The 17,667-nt window shown below is 44.7% G+C and overlaps 1 protein-coding gene across 2 annotated transcripts in view; it reads left to right on the forward strand.

The window, feature by feature from the left end:
* Positions 1-17,667, forward strand: part of tdp1 (tyrosyl-DNA phosphodiesterase 1) — a 162,801-nt gene that overhangs the window by 41,846 nt on the left and 103,288 nt on the right. For both annotated transcript variants that reach the window (XM_060828584.1, XM_060828585.1), the window contains 5 exons: positions 731-901; positions 9,287-9,365; positions 12,609-12,785; positions 14,190-14,238; positions 14,563-14,629. In XM_060828584.1, coding sequence (XP_060684567.1) covers positions 731-901; positions 9,287-9,365; positions 12,609-12,785; positions 14,190-14,238; positions 14,563-14,629 — 543 coding nt within the window. The remainder of the gene's footprint in view (positions 1-730; positions 902-9,286; positions 9,366-12,608; positions 12,786-14,189; positions 14,239-14,562; positions 14,630-17,667) is intronic.

The following is a 17,667-nucleotide window of genomic DNA, read 5'->3' on the forward strand; positions in this document are numbered from 1 at the left end:
CAGGGGCTGATTCCCTGGCCCTTATTGCCAAGCCACTCTGAGCCCATTTCTCTCGTCCCATGTCACCCCTAACCAGGGAGCCTCCTGTTTTGCAAACTTCAGTAACCCGGCGGCACGGTGGCACAGTGGTTAGCACTGCTGCCTCACAGCGCCTGTAGACCCGGGTTCAATTCCCGACTCAGGCGACTGACTGTGTGGAGTTTGCACGTTCTCCCCGTGTCTGCGTGGGTTTCCTCCGGGTGCTCCGGTTTCCTCCCACAGTCACAAAGATGTGCGGGTCAGGTGAATTGGCCTTGGTAAATTGCCCATAGTGTTAGGTAAGGGGTAAAAAATGTAGGGGTATGGGTGGGTTGCGCTTCGGCGGGTCGGTGTGGACTTGTTGGGCCGAAGGGCCTGTTTCCACACTGTAAGTCTAATCTAATCTAGTCTAATCCAACAAAGTCTCCTCTGTTGTCATCCTGACTGTTTCTGAGAAGAGCCGGGAGGGGTCTCCTGTTGTTACCTGGGTTCCCTCAATGAAAACACCATCTTAAAAATATATATTAGGTTTACTATTGCATCACTGTTTGTGAGAGCTTGCTGTGCTCATAATGGTTGTTTCCCTCCGGTGGCAGTACTTCATTGGCTGTGAAGCATGGTGGGGAGTCTTGAAATTGTGTGAGGTACTTTAGAGTTGCAGTTGTCTTCTGTTTGAATGTTGAATGTACCTTTCCTTCCTGCTTGTTGCTAGGATATGGCTGAGCCCTTTATACCCCCGGTTGCCAGAGGGGAGTCCTGAAACAGCGGGTGAATCCATGACGAACTTCAAACGCGACTTGATTGATTACCTGGCGGCTTACCGATCCTCTGGGCTTGGGGAGTGGATCGCTCATGTAAAGCAGCACGATTTATCAGAAACCAGGTGTGTTCCGAACGCATCACCTCAGGAGTATCGGGACCTGATTGAACTTCATCCGGTCAGGGGATTAGGGTGAGGGACCTGCTCCCACAAAAAGAGAGGGATGTGATTAGCAGATAAACTAATGAAGGGGGAAGAAATCGAACGGTGAGACAAAGGTGGAAGGAGGCTCATTTGGCGTAGAAGTGGCAGTCCAGATTATTCGGGCTGAATTGCCTGTTTCTGTGGTGTAGACTTGATGTAGTTCCTGTTTCTGTGCTGTAGACTCAATTCCTGATAAAAGGCTTATGCCCAAAATGTCAATTCCTGTTCCTCAGCTGCTGCCTGATCTCCTGTGCTTTCCAGCCCCATGATTTGGGCTGAATGGCCTGTTTTTGTGCTGTAGACTCGATGTAGCTCAATGTAACATGGGTCCTGTGAATGACTCTCTCCCACCGTGGGAATCCCAGCTAACTCTGGTTCCTCGGATCTGTCCGGACAGTGTTTTTCCCTAAAAATCAGGACAAAGGTGAACTGTTGGATGAAACATTGAATAGGGAACTGGACAGTGAGCTATCCAAACATCTGGGAGGGATGCTCAAAATGAAAGAGTGATACGAACAAAAGAAGCAGGTTCATTGAGTTGGGGGCTTTTACTTTTTCCATGAGAACCACCAATGGCTTGGGTAGACCGTGTAGGTTACCCAGGGGCAGCACACAGACATTGACATCAGCAATGATAGGGTCTCAGGGCAGTGGGAACCAAAGGGCAAAGTCAAGGGAGTGAATGAACGAAATGGTAATTAGCTTGTTTCAACAACAAAAGCACATGCAAACCTTGAAATGTCTTATTGAAATGAAGTCAGAAACTGTGGACAGAGGGCAGCTGCCTTTACTAAGGCCACTCTGTTTTAGACAACAGAATTGCTCAACAAGTGGCTTCGAATCCTCATGTTTCTCAGGGCATTGAGAGAGAGAGTTAAAAGCTGTTCTCTATTCCTTCACGGGATGTGGGTGTTGTTGGCAAGGCGAGCATTTGTTGCCCATCCATAGGTGTCTTTGAACTCTGTAGCTTGCTTGGCCATTTCAAAGGTCAGTTCAGTCAGCCCCTTCATTGTGGATCTGGACTGTCATGTAGGCGAGATGGGTAAAGATGGAAGACGGCCTTCCCTGAAAGGGCAGCAGTGAACCAGATGGATTTTAACAACCATCAATGATGGATTAGTGATTCCAAGTGGGACACTTTGTAGGATTAACTTGATATAGTTATGAATGATATGTTAATTATACTTAGTTGAATGCAGTCGGTGAACATTAATTGACCACATACAAAGCAACACTTATTACGACTGTATGATTTAGGAGCAGTAATAGACTACTTGACCTCTCAAGCCTGCTCCACTATTCAATTCAAAGGTGAAGGATTCAATAATGAGAGGTCATGCTTTCAAGGTAAGAGGTGGAAAGTTTAAGGGGGATACACGTGATAAGTACTTCACACTGAGGATGGTGGGCATCTGGAATGCGTTGCCAGCAGAGGTGGTAGAGGCAGGCACGGTAGATTCAATTAAGATGCGCCTGGACAGATGCATGAGTAGGTGGGGAGTAGAGGGATACAAATGCTTAGGAATTGACCGACAGATTTAGATAGTACATTTGGATCGGCTCAGACTTGGAGGGCCGAAGGGCCTGTTCCTGGGCTGTAAATTTTCTTTGTTCTTTGCAACTGAGGAAATTAAGGAAAGCAACAAACTTAAGGAAGAAATAAATAACTGCCAAGATGAGTGACAGGTAGCTGACTGGCACAAATGAATAAAGCAAGAATTTCTACACGTTTCTGAAAAGGAAAAGAGTTTAAAAAAAAACTGTCCTCCAGAGAGCAAAATATTTGTACGTTTCTTCAGGCATTGCCTCAGCTTTTACCATCCACTCCCCATTCACACTCTCTTTCACTCACATTATGATTTCCTTTTCCCGATTAACCATTTAATCATTCCCTGCTATTTTAATAATCTGACCAGTCAGCTACCTGTCACTCATCTTGGCAGTTACTTATTTCTTCCTTAAGTTTGTTGCTTTCCTTAATTTCCTCAGTTGCAAAGAACAAAGAAAATTTACAGCCCAGGAACAGGCCCTTCGGCCCTCCAAGCCTGAGCCGATCCAAATGTACTATCTAAATCTGTCGGTCAATTCCTAAGCATTTGTATCCCTCTGCTCCCCATCTACTCATGCATCTGTCCAGACGCATCTTAAATGAATCTACTGTGCCTGCCTCTACCACCTTTGCTGGCAACGTGTTCCAGATGCCCACCACTCTCTGTGTGAAGTACTTATCGCGTGTATACCCCTTAAACTTTCCACCTCTTACCTTGAAAGCATGACCTCTCGTTATTGAATCCTTCACCCTGGAAAAAAGCTTGTCTCTATCCACCCTGTCTATACCCTTCATGATTTTGTAAACCTCAATCAGGTCCCCCCTCAATCTCCTTTTTTCTAATGAAAATAAACCTAACCTACTCAACCTCTCTTCATAGCTAGCACCTTCCATACCAGGCAACATCCTCGTAAACCTTCTCTGCAACCTCTCCAAAGCATCCACATCCTTTTGGCAATGTGGTGACCAGAACTGTACACAGTATTCCAAATGCGGCCGAACCAATGGCTTGTACAATTTTAACATGACTTGCCAGCTCTTATACTCAATACCCTGTCCAGCGAAGGCAAGCATGCTATATGCCTTCTTGACCACAGTTATTGAAACTGGTGGAGTTGAGTTTGGAGGTATTTGCTTGTAATGTATCACTGTGCCAATAAACATAAAACTAAATAACATTTGACTATCCTGCACCAGCTGGCTTTCCAGAGTAGAACATTGGTAACCACTAATTAAAATTTGCAGGAAGCATTCCTCTTGTAGGATCTGGAGCGTTTTGTCAGGAATCTTATCCCTGCACCCTGCCAAACCCTGGGTGAAACACACCACGAGAGAAAAAAACAGATTTTGGGTGCTATCTTTATTAGTTCATGAGCCACATCAGGGACTGGAAGTTAAATCCGTACAGCAACTTCCAACGCAGCCACTGAGTGAGTGCTGCAGTATCAGGACGTGCCGCCCTTCAAACCAAAATATTAAACTGAACTTCTGTATAGATCTGATGGGAGTATTATGAAGAAGAGGAGGAAAGCTTTGCTCGCTCACCAGGGTTAACATTCATCTTTCGACCTACACCCAGAAACCATTCAGCAGCACCTAGTTTGCTCTTTCAAGATTTTGCAGTGCACGAGTTGCGTTTGACTGACACACACACACACACACACACACACACACACACCTGGGTCCCTGGCGCTGTGAGGCAGTCATGCAGACCATTGAGCCACTGGTAATTTTTATTCTTCAGAATGAGTTATATTGTGTTCTGATAGTTGCAGAATGAGTGTTCCATAGACAGTTTGCTCAGTTTTGTACAGATGTTCTAGGTCAGGCTGTACTGGTTATGACAGAGGCCTGCCTTTGATCTTTAATGGAAGCACAGCCTGTATCTATTAATTCATCACAGTGACATCATGTTCCTTGCAAGCTTTTCCATACCTTCCAAAAATCATTGTCAAAAAATGAGTGGGTATTTATAATATACATCGAAATTGTGTGAGGTTCCAGTCAGCTAGCTTGTTAAGGATATCTTCATAGAACTAACTAATGATACTCAACTTTCCCACTTCACAAAAACATTTGAGCCTTGGAGGGAGTGCAGTGGAATCTGTAAGACTTAAGAAATACGAGTAGAATTAGGCCCTTCTGCCCATTGAGTCTGCTCCACCATTCAGTCATAGCTGGTACATTTCACAACCTCATTCTCATGCCTTCTCCCCGTAACCCTTGATTCCCGTTAATAAACAGGCACCTATCTATCTCTGTCATAAATACCGCTCAATGACTTGGCCTCCACAGCCTTGTGCAGTAATGAGTCCCACTGAGTCAACACCTTCTGGCTGAAGAAATTTCTCCTCATCTCAGTTCTAAAGGGTCCGCCCTTCACTCTGAGGTTGTGCCCTCGGGTCCTGGTCTCTCCTCCCAGTGGAAACATCTTCTCCACGTCCACCAGGAATAATGAGAACTATAAATGATGAGGTTGGCTTGTACACAGTAGTCTTTAATGTGTAGGAAGGTGAATGGGTGATTTAAGTGAGGTGTGCAGATGATTAATGTCTCGGACTGTATCAGTGGACTCTATTCACTCCAATGGCTTTTTGAAATTAGAGCCAGGCTATTCAAGTATAACGTCAAGATGAAAATCTACTACTCTTGCAGCCCCTATCCTGAGACAAAAAAACCACCAGAAAATATCAAACCTGAGGTTGAAACATTCCCTCGACTGAATGGAAAGAAAATGACGGGTATGGAAAAAGAATGTGATTGAGAAACATTTCAGCCCTGATTGAATGGCAGAGCAAACTTGATGATCTAAATAACCTAATTCTGTTCCTGTATTTTATGGTCTTATGGGACTGAAGTAGTAGATGGAGTTAAAATATAGATCAGCTATGGGCCAACAGGCTAGAGTGGCTGAATGGCCTCCTCCTTTTTCTGAAACCTTGCATTGAACATGTTGAAATAGGTGACTATTGTTTGGGTTGAAGGGAGGTAGGTAGATTGTGAGGATAGTTTAGTTCTGGGAAGGTGATTACCTAATGGTATTACCGCAAGGCTTTTAATCCAAAGATGCTCTGGGGACCAGGGTTCAAATCCTACCATGGCAGATGGTAGAATTTGAATTCAGTAAAACTCTGGAATTAAGACCATGAAACCATTGTAGATTGTTTAAAAAACCCACCTGGTTCACCGATATCCTTTCGTGAAGTTAATTCCATCCTCACCTGCTGTAGCCTACACGTAACTGTAGACCCTCAGTAATGTATGTGTCTCTTAAATGCCTACTTGGCAATTAGACGGGCGGCACGGTGGCACAGTGGTTAGCATTGCTGCCTCACAGCACCAGAGACCCGGGTTCTATTCCCGACTCAGGCGGCTGACTGTGTGGAGTTTGCACGTTCTCCCCGTGTCTGCGTGGGTTTCCTCCGGGTGCTCCGGTTTCCTCCCACAGTCCAAAAATGTGCAGGTCAGGTGAATTGGCCATGCTAAATTGCCAGTAGTGTTAGGTGAAGGGGTAAAGGTAGGGGAATGGGTGGGTTGCGCTTCGGCGGGTTGGTGTGGACTTGTTGGGCCGAAGGGCCTGTTTCCACGCTATAAATAATCTAATCTAATCTAGACATGGGCAATAAATACTGGCCGAGCTGCTGACACCCACATCCCATCAATATATAAAAAAAGTCAGTCTGTAGCTCTACTATTGCCTCAGCACTAAATGCAGACTTTTTAAAAAGATTCAGTGGCTGTGACCCTCCACTGCTCTTCAATTTTGCCCTTGGACACTCCTTGTGTCGGCCAACTGTTTGTTTAGCATCACTTTGCTTATTTGCATTTCTGCTTTGCTTTATTTGATGCTTAGTGTATTTTCCTACCAGAGACCAAGGCTGAATGCTGATCTGCTACTTGTTCCAGTTGGCTTTATATAGCACCGTTCTCATCCTGCAGACATTCCAAAGCCCATGGAAGTACATTTGAAGTGCATTCACTTTTAATATCAGAAACACAGCAGCTAATTTGTGCATAGTAAACTCCTACAATGAAAACATTAATGGTTTAGGGTGAGAGGGGAAAGATACAAAAGGGACTTACGGAACAACTTTTTCACACAGAGGGTGGTAAGTGTATGGAATGAGCTGCCAGGGGAAGTGGTGGAGGCTGGTACAATTGCCACATTTAAGAAGCATTTGGATGTGTATATGAATAGGAAGGTTTGGAGGGATATGGGCCAGGTGCTGACAGGTGGGACTAGATTGGGTTGGGATATCTGGTCGGCATGGACGGGTTGGACCGAAGGATCTGTTTCCGTGCAGTACCTCTCTATGACTCGATGACTGGATAATCCGTTTGTAGTTCTGTGGTAATGACCTTCCCACTGAGTCAGGAGGCCTGAGTTCGAGCCCCACCTCCTGCAGAGGTATGTAATAACCTGTATGAACTGATTGATTTGAAAATATTTATTGAGCACTGACAAAGAGGAAATGTTGGTAGATCAGAGTAATTCAAGATGGTAGCTCACCACATCCTTTTTAAAGGATGGATAATGAATGCAAAAAAAACCATCAGCAATGCTCAGATTCCGTGAAGCATGGAAACGTGGAAATAGGAGCATGGATAGGCCATTCAGCCCTTCCACCTGCTCCACTGTATAGTGTGATCATGGCTGATGATCCAACACAGTGCTTGCTTTCTCCCCCCGTACACTTTGATCACTTTAACCCCAAGAACTACATCTCACTCCTTCTTGAAATTATGCACTGCTTTTGCTTCAACTGCTTCCTCTGGCAAAGCATTCCATAGGAGAAAGTGAGGACTGCAGATGCTGGAGATCAGAGCTTAAAAATGTGTTGCTGGAAAAGCGCAGCAGGTCAGGCAGCATCCGAGGAACAGGAGAATCGACGTTTCGGGCATAGGCCCTTCTTCCTGAAGAAGGGCTTATGCCCGAAACGTCGATTCTCCTGTTCCTTTGATGCTGTCTGACCTGCTGCGCTTTTCCAGCAAAGCATTCCATAGGCACATCACTCAAAGGGTGAAGCAATTTCTCCTCATCCCAGTACTCAATAGTCTAGCCTGTATCCTCAGACTCTGACTCCTGGGTTTGGGCTCCCCTGCTATTGAAAACATCCTTCCTGCATTTCCCCTGTGTGGTCCTTTTTAGAATTTTATAGGTTTCTATGAGATGCCCTCTCGTTCTTTTAAATTCCAGTGAATTATTTTTTATTCACTCATGAAATGAGCATCTGGACCAGCATTTATTGCCCGTCCCTATTTGCTCTTGAGAAGGTATTGATGAGCTCACCTTCCTGAACTCCTGCAGTCCATGTGTTATGGGTACAACTGCAATGCTGTTAGGAAGGGAATTCCCTAGAACTTTGACCCAAATACAGTGAAGGGACAGTGATATATTTCAAAAGTCGAGATGGTACAAACTGATCCAGTCTGTCTTCATGCACCAGTCCTGTCATCACAGGAATCAATCTGGTAAACCCTTATCACACTCCCTCCAGAGCCAGAACATTCTTCCTCCAATGAAGGGATCAAAACTGCACACACTTCTCCAGGTGTGGTCTAACCAAGGTCCTGTACAATTGCAGCACGACATCCTCGCTCCTCAACTCGAATCCTCTCGCTATGAAGGCCAGTGTACCATTTGCCTTGTTCACTGCGTACTGCACCTGCAATGCTAACTTCCAACAATTGTTGTAAAAGAAAAAAGTCTCATTGCACCTGACCCTTATCTCGGTCTATTGCCATTCGTATAATAATCAGCATTTGGCTAACCTCACATTTTATCCTTCATCTGCCATGCCTTGCCCACTCTCTCACTTTGTTCAAATCATATTGAATATTTAAAGATGTAATGCTGCAGCCTATAAGTAAACAATGAAGAAATAGGTTTGTATCCAGTTTTAGATTTCACCATCAGGCCTGGAATCCAATTGGGTTCAGTTAATCAAGGGAATGAATGTTGGACCAGAACATGGGGATAACTGCCTCACTGTTAGATTAGATTAGATTACTTACAGTGTGAAAACAGGCCCTTCGGGCCAACATGTCCACACCGACTGCAACCCACCCAGACCCATTCCCCTACATTTACCCCTTCACCTACCACTCTGGGCAATTTAGCATGGCCACTTCACCTAACCTGCACGTTTTTGGATTTTGGGAGGAAACAGGAACACCCGGAGGAAACTCACACAGACACAGGGAGAACGTGCAAACTGCACACAGAGAGTCACCTGAGGCGGGAATTGAACCCGGGTCTCTGGCGCTGTGAGGCAGCAGTGCTAACCACTGTGCCACTCAGGCTGTATTTTGGATGCAACCTAAATAGATTTTATGTCTGTCCAATCAGGTAGGAGACCAAAACAAAAAATCTCTGTGACACTTGTGTTCTCCTCATTGTCCTGGCCAATATTTATCCTTCATCCAGTGTCACAAAAGAAGGTAATCTGGTCATTCATCATCAGGAATCACTCATAAACGAGTATCCACCTCGGAAATTCCATGTCATTGGTCAAGGGTTCTGAAAGTCCTGGACTGGCCAATGAGTTCGATCCTCCAGCCACATCCCTGACCATGTCGGGTCTTGCCTTGTATTTCCTACAGTTTAACAATGATTACCCTACAGGAAATATTTAATGGGCATCCAAGGTACGCAAAGGTCTCCCTTTAAGTGCGAGTCCTTTGTCTTTCTATTCACATTCATTTTAAAACAGTTTGTGTGTAACTATTTAATTATTAATTTATTTTTTTGGCAGAGTTTATCTCATTGGTTCCACTCCTGGCCGTCACCAAGGTAACGAGAAACAAAAATGGGGTCACTTAAAACTTGGCAAGGTATGTATATCTAGTTTTGCCTTGAAAATCATAGAGAAATATCTCTTGTGGGAACTATCTTTGCACAGTTGAATAACGATACTTCTTAGAACCGTAAGCATCTGTGTGCTGAAAAGAATTACAAGTGGCACGCATTGATGTGACATATTAAACAAGTCATTATATTTCATAATTAATTACTACACTGTTGAATCTTAAACAATTATAACTTGGATGCAAACACATCAGCCCAGCGCTGCCACAACACTTTTTTTTTGATTAGATTAGATTCCCTACAGTGTGGAAATAGGCCCTTCAGCCCAACCAGTCCACACTGACCATCCAAAGAGTAACCCACCCAGACCCATTTCCCTCTGACTAATGCACCCAGCACTATGGGCAATTTAGCATGGCCAATTCACCCCAACCTGCACATCTTTGGACTGTGGGAGGAAACCAGAGCACTCAGAGGAAACCCATGCAGACACGGGGAGAATGTGCAAATTCCACACAGACAGTCACCTGAGACTGGAATCGAACCCGGGTCCATGGTGCTGTGAGGCAACAGTGCTAACCACTGAGTCACCTTGCCACTCCTTTGTAGCCATTTAATAGAACTTTTCAGAGCAGTGCGGCTTCATTGTTTGCCATCAGCAGGACGTGTTTTCTTGCAACCTTCTCTGCACCTCAAAGCCCTGGCACTCCCTCCCCAAACAGCACCCTGAGTGTACCTCGGATCCAAAAAGCTGGCATGCGAACCCCTTTGCAAGGGCAGTGAGGGGTGGTCCATCTGTGGATGCAGTGGTACCATGGTGGTGATGTCGCTCAATTAGCAATCCAGAACCTCAGGCCCATGCACCTGGGGTGTGAGTTCAAATCACGTGATGACATTTGAATAAAATAACAGTCTGGAATAAAGAATTTCCAAATAACCGTGAAACCCTTGTCAATTATCATTAAAAACCCATCTGATTTACAATCTTCTTTTTAGGGAAGGAAATCTGCTATCCTTACCTGGTCTGGCCTTCATGTGACTCCAGACCCACAGTAATGTGGTTGACTCCTATCTGCTATCTGGCCAATTATGGTTGGGCAATAAATGCTGGCCTAGCCAGTGACACCTACATCCCATGAATGAATTTGTTTTTTGGAAGTGTGATTGTGTAGACGGACTTCACTTGCCCCATCCTCCCTGTCCTGCCCACACCCCCCACAATCTCTCACTGACTGTATTGCTTTTCAGTTTTTTTTTAGATTAGACTTACAGTGTGGAAACAGGCCCTTCGGCCCAACAAGTCCACACCGACCCGCCGAAGCGCAACCCACCCACACCCCCACACTTACCCCTTACCTAACACTACGGGCAATTTAGCATGGCCAATTCACCTGACCCACACATCTTTGGACAGTGGGAGGAAACCGGAGCACCCGGAGGAAACCCACGCAGACACGGGGAGAACGTGCAAACTCCACACAGTCAGTCGCCTGAGTCGGGACTTGAACCCGGGTCTCAGGCGCTGTGAGGCAGCAGTGCTAACCACTGTGCCACCGTGCCGCCCACACTCAGGCAATAACCTGAACCATAGCCTGAGCCGTGGAGAGTGAAGATATTGACCAGTGCAGAATGAGGTATACATTGAGCTCACTCCACACTTGGTGAGACGTTGTTCTAATGGACCATTATACTGGGCACTTGACCAGAAGACTTCTTTTAAGCTCAACGCTTATCCACTTTCCTTTTTTTGAAAGCTATCATTGAGCCATTGAATTAATTGAACACTTACTGTATACCCTCTCTCCCAAGATCTTCTGGTTCTTTTATCCATTCCCTTATATATTACCTAGCGGTATTATTGCTTATTTATCCAGAAACTCTGCTAATGCTCTGGGAACTCTGGTTCAAATCCCACCACGGCAAATGGTAGAACTTGAACCTTTAAAAAATCTAGAATTCTGAATCAAATGATGACCATTGCTGATTGTTGGAAAAGCCCATTTGGCTCACCAATGTCCTTTAACGAAGAAAATCTGCTATCCTTACCTGGTCTGGCCTACATGTGACTCCAGACCATTAGCAATATGGTTGACTCTCAACTGCTGTCCGGAATGGTCTTGCAAGCAAGTCAGTTCAAGGGCAACAGGGAATGGGCAATAAATGCTGGCCATCAGTGAATTTTTATACAAAATAAATCCTCTGTTGACCAAACCTCCTTCCATTTCAAAGAGTGTCTATTCTATCAAAGCCATTGATGATTTTGGACATCTTTATTAAATTTACCTTAATCTTCTCCACTCTAAGGAGAACAACCCCAGCTTCTCCCGTGTCTCATCCTTGCTCCCATTTTAACCAATCTGCTATGTCCTGCCTCCAGAGCCTAGACATGCAATGTGAGGATGTAGCTGGACAAATTCCACGCATCTATACCCATTTTTGAGTCCTGTTTGCATGTTGGTTAGGCAGTGGATGTTTTTTGGGTAGCACTGGTGCATCAGGATATGGGAAACAAGCAGGAGATTGGTGCTAGATAATAGAGTTGGACTACATAGTAGGGTCAGTGTAGGTATGATGGGCCAAACAGCTGCCGCCTCCACCATGATAATCCTGCACCCCATTGCTATCCACAATAAAAACACCCACTGCCCCTTTGAAAGCCTCAGTTAAACCTGCCTCTATGACAATGCCAGACAGTCCATTTCGTACCCTAACTACTCAGTGTGTGGGATGTTAATTTGTGATCACTGTGTTATTTCATGTACCGATGTAGGAATTTACTGTATTCCCTCTCTCCCATGATCACCTTGTTCTTTTATCCATTATCTTAAATATAAAACTGTATTTCAACCTATTGGGTCCAGATTTAATGTTTTAACTTATTTCTCTGCTAAAGAACGATCTACAGAACCTAATCCCAATTTTAACATTGACTCTTATGAGAACCAATGCTTCACTTAAGGTTGTTTCATTTTAAGTTGTGATTTTCAGGATTGCAACCACAATTTCAAGTGAGGACACTGCTGCTCCTGTTTTGAGTGTCCTTACTTTTTCTAGAATGAGGATGGTCATGATTCACATGATTCGGTTTCATGATGACTGAACCCATTGGGAAAACTATTCCAATTATTTTCTACCTAGTGATTTGCCAATTATCCTCACTATTTCTCAGTCCATAAATACACAGACTGCTTGTACATGTTGCAAGGGCATTACCACTGGATTACTCACCAGAAGTTTGCTTGTGACCCTGTTTTGCATTTTCCCAATAGATCTTGAATAATTGTGCATCTCCCGTGACGAACCAAGAGTCGTGGCCCCTCATTGGCCAGTTTTCCAGCATTGGCTCCTTGGGAGCTGATGAAACAAAATGGCTGTGTTCAGAATTTAAGGAGAGCCTCACAATGCTTGGTAAAAGCCAGGGCAGCCAGAAAGTGCCTCTTCATTTGGTGAGTATGCTCATAGAATTGGAGGACGTTCTGCCCATTGAATCTAATGCTAGCTCGTGGGTATCGAACTGATGTTTAAATTCTCTCATGGCATGTCACTGACTAGCAGCCTTTATTGTCCATCCCTCATCCGAGAGCACTGTAAATATTTTTTATTCAAATAATTGTCTAATTTTCTTTAAATCCACTGCCAAGCAATACAGTCCAGGCCACAACAATTTGCTTAATAAGAAAATAACTCAATCTGGTTATCAGTGTTTCTGCCAACGGAAACTGTGTCTCCTTATTAATTCTATCAAAAGCATTCAGGATTTTTAACAAATCTTATCAAATGTCTCATTAATTTCTCAGCTCCAAGGAAGAACAGTCCCAGTCTCTTCACATCATGGAAATCTCCCATCCCTGCACCCGTTCTGGTAAATCTCCCCTGCATTCTCTCCAAGGCCAAAACATCCTTCTGAAACTGTGGAGCCCAGAATTGAATACTGCATCCTGAAATAGGCCTAATCAGCACTTTACAAACGTTCAACATAACTTATTTGCTTTTCTGCACTATCAAAATAATTTTAAAAAATATATTAACAATGTTTTGACCCAAGTCAAGATGGTCAGTGATTTAGAGGGGAATTTGCAACTGGTGATGTTCCCAGGTATCTGCTGCCCTTGTCCATCTAAATGGAAATGGTTATGAGTTGGAACGATACTGTCTAAGGAGCCTTGGTGAATTTCTTATAGAGGATGCACAGAGTGTTGGTGGTGGAAGGAGTGAATGTTTATGAATGTGATACCAATCAAAAACGTTGCCTTGTTATGGATGGTGTCAAGTTTCTTATCGTTGGAACTGCGTTTACCCAGGGAAGTGGGGAGTATTACATCACACTCCTGTTTTGTGCCTTGTAGATGGTGGACAGGCATTGGGAGTCAGGAAGTGAGTTACTTGATTTAGGATTCCTAGTCTCTGATCCGTTCTTGTAGCCGTTGTATTTTTGTGGCTAGTTCAGTTAAATTTCTGATCAATGGTAACCCAAAGAATTTTGATAGTGGGAGATTCAGTAATGCTAATGCCATTGAATGTCAATGAGTAATGGCCGGAATTTCTCTTGTTTGAGATGGCCATCGCCTGACATTTGTGTGGTGGAAATGTTACTTGCCACTTGTCAGCCCAAGCCTGGATATTGACCGGGTCTTGCTGTATTTGGATATAGTCCATTTCAATATCTGAGAAGTTGAAAATGGTGCTGAACGTTACCAAATATTCTCTGTTGTGGCATTATGATGGAGGGAAGGTCATTGATGAAGCAGTTGAAGATGAGTTATTATTAATGGCCAGTTTTAAATTTAACTCAAGTACACAAGTGAAGCGTTTGAATCTCATTCTGTATTAACCATGGTCTCTTTCAATAGGTTTATCCGACTGTTGAGAATGTCAGAACAAGTTTAGAGGGATACCCAGGTAGATTCTTCACTTTCTCTTGTTGCATGGGTGCATAATATCTCCTTATGTGTTATCATGTCCGATTATGTATAAAGCTCTTCTGTGACATTGCTTGGAGTGTTTTACTATGTTAAAAGTGCTAAATAAATGCAAGTTGTCATCGTAGACCTGTTGTATAATATTTTATAAGAATGGTAAACTGAATTGCTTTTGTCTGTAAAAACCATACTATTGCATATGAAGTAGATCACATAGATATTTATACATACTTTAAAATGAAATTCCTAACCCTTGGACCCTGTAAAAAGCATCACTTCTAATAGACTCCCTTCTGTTCGTCAGCCGGGGGTTCTCTACCGTATGCCATCGCTACTGCACAGAAACAACCTTGGCTGTCTTCGTTCTTCTGGTAAGTTACATCTGACCTTAATTACCATTTAATACTCAGTGATAGCACTGAAGGGTTAGTTGTTTAGTTGGGCAACTGCAGTCTGAGTATTTCACTCACTGTTTCAGGGTTTTGCTGACCATGTTTTGTCAGGCAGGGATTTACAATAGGACTCATGAGAAACTAATGAGGAGACCATTCAGCCCTTTGGGCTCAGTCTGCCATTGAATGAGATCATCCTTTGATCTTGTTTCAGCACCATTATCCCATGCTGTCCCTGTATCCCTCACAACAAATAGTCTATATCACAGCAAACAGTTGAAAAATGTGGTGCTGGAAAAACACAGCAGGCCAGGCAGCATCCAAGGAGCAGGAGAATCGACGTTTCGGGCATAAGCCCTTCTTCAGGAATGAGGCTGGTGTGCCAAGCAGGCTGAGATAAAAGGTAGGGGGGAGGGAATTTGGGGGAGGGGTGCTAGGAATATGATAGGTGGAAGGAGGTGAGGGTGAGGGTGATGGGATGGAGAGGGGGTGGGGGCGGAGAGGTTGGGAAGAAGATTGCAGGTCAAGAGGGCGGTGCTGAATCCGAGGGTTGGGACTGAGATAAGGTGGGGGGGAGGGGAAATGAGGAAGCTGGAGAAATCTACATTCATCCCGTGTGGTTGGAGGGTTCCTAGGTGGAAGATGAGGCGCTCTTCCTCCAGGCGTTGTGTGGCCAGGCACTGGTGATGGAGGAGGCCAAGGACCTGCATGTCATTGGTGGAGGGAAGTGAGGTAGGGGAGTTAAAGTGTTCAGCCACGGGGTGGTTGGGTTGGTTGGTGTGGGTTTCCCAGAGGTGTTACCTGAAACGTTCCGCAGGTAGGCGGCCTGTCTCCCCAATATAGAGGAGACCACGTTGGGTGCAGCGAATACAGTAAATGATGTGTGTGGAGGTGCAGGTGAATTTGCGACGGATATAGAAGGATCCATTGGGGCCTTGAAGGGAAGTAAGGGAGGAGGTGTGGGCGCAAGTTTTGCACTTCTTGCGGTTGCAAGGGAAGGTGCTGGGAGTGGAGGTTGGGTTGGTAGGGGGTGTGGACCTGACGAAGGAGTCGCGGAGGGAGTGGTCTCTCCTGAATGCTGATAGGGGTTGAGAGGGAGATATATCCCTGGTGGTAGGGTCTGTCTGGAGGTAGCGGAAATGACGGCGGATGATACGATGTATCCGGAGGTTGGTGGGATGGAAGGTGAGGACCAGTGGGCGGAGGTGTGGGAAGTGGAGGAGATGCGGTGGAGAGCATCGTCAACCACGTCGGAGGTGTCTGGTACTTCAGCATCTGCAGTCCTCACTTCACAGCAAACAGAGTCAGTTTAATGCAAAAAACAGCACATGCAGCGTGCGTGTGTGTGTGAGAGAAAGTAACCAGTCTGAATCAATTAGCAGTCGTTTCCTGAGAGATTTCACCCAATCACCTCCACCCTCATTGAGAAAAGTGATTCTGGTGGCTCAGTGATTAGCACTGCTGCCTCACAGCACCAGGGACCCGGGTTCGATTCCTGCCTCAGGTGACTGTCTGTGTGGAGTTTGCACATTCTCCCTGTGTCTGTGTGGGTTTCCTCCCGGTGCTCCGGTTTCCTCCCACAGTCCAAAGGCATGCAGGCTAGGTGAATTGGCCATGCCAAATTGTCCATTGTGTTAGGTACATCAGTCAGAGGGAAATGTAGGGTAGGAGAATGGGTCTGGGTGGGTTACTCTTTGGAGGGTCGGTGTGGACTTGTTGGGCCGAAGGGCCTGTTCCCATACTGCAGGGAATCTAATCTAATTGTAGCTCTCGGCCTTTGTAGTTTTATTTACTCATTGCTAGTTTTGTTCTGACCGATGGAAGTCTGCAGTCTGTCATGTCATTACCATACAAGAACGCAGACATTCACGTAGCCATTGACTGGCAGGAGGCCTATGTTGTTGATAACTGGGGCACCAAACCACAGACCAATCATCTATTTGTCGCAGGCCGAATCTCTAATTGTACACAGCTCAAAGCTCCAGCTCAGCTGCAAACTATTTACTACAGTTTGAAGCTGCAGCTTTATAACTTGTACCTGTGATGGGATGAAGATTAGTGCAGACTCAGTGAGCCAGGGGCCCTTGTTTACACTGTTTGACTTGGGGTGTCAGCTTACTTGCTTCCAAAAACTTGCTATTTACCTTAAATTTTTAAACAATTCTTTTCCCCATTTCAGTAAAAAATGAGGTCTGCAGATGCTGGAGATCACAGCTGCAAATGTGTTGCTGGTCAAAGCACAGCAGGCCAGGCAGCATCTCAGGAATAGAGAATTCGACGTTTCGAGCATAAGCCCTTCATCAGGAATAATTCCTGATGAAGGGCTTATGCTCGAAACGTCGAATTCTCTATTCCTGAGATGCTGCCTGGCCTGCTGTGCTTTGACCAGCAACACATTTGCAGCTGTTTTCCCCATTTCAGTCTTCAATCAAAAACACAGTGAAAAGAACAGCCTTTACACTTTGTATTATCAGCAGCTAGTTTGGACTGTTCTATTGGAGCTGCTTTCCTTTTGTAAAAAAAGAATAAAATTCATAGAATCATACAGGACAGTAGAGGTCCTTCAGCCTAATGAGACTCTACTGCCAAAAGTGCTCAACTAACCCCATAAAAAAGTACCGATCACATTTTCCCACACTAAGCTTGTAACCTTTAATATTTTGTTTTATCACTAAAGCAAATTCTGCAGCATTGTATGTTTGTATTTCAGTGAGAGACCACTTTATGGAAACCAGAATAAATTAAACTATGATCTATCAAGCCCAGTTCCTGTCTGGGATGTGATTTGTCCACTCGCAACATCTGCTAGCATCATAACAAATCAGATCTTAAAAATAACTTCCTCCCCCACTTCCTCGTGGCAATGTGAAACACATTAACCTTCCCTCCTGGTGGATACACTCCACCCCAACTCCTTTTTAGTTTAGAAACCATAAGCACTTTGCAACATAGCTCTTTATAACCTGATACCTACAACACTTTCTGTAACTTTGACAGACACTGAGTCTGCTCTTTTC

Source organism: Hemiscyllium ocellatum, chromosome 8, assembly GCF_020745735.1.
Source record: "Hemiscyllium ocellatum isolate sHemOce1 chromosome 8, sHemOce1.pat.X.cur, whole genome shotgun sequence".
Taxonomy (NCBI): domain Eukaryota; kingdom Metazoa; phylum Chordata; class Chondrichthyes; order Orectolobiformes; family Hemiscylliidae; genus Hemiscyllium; species Hemiscyllium ocellatum.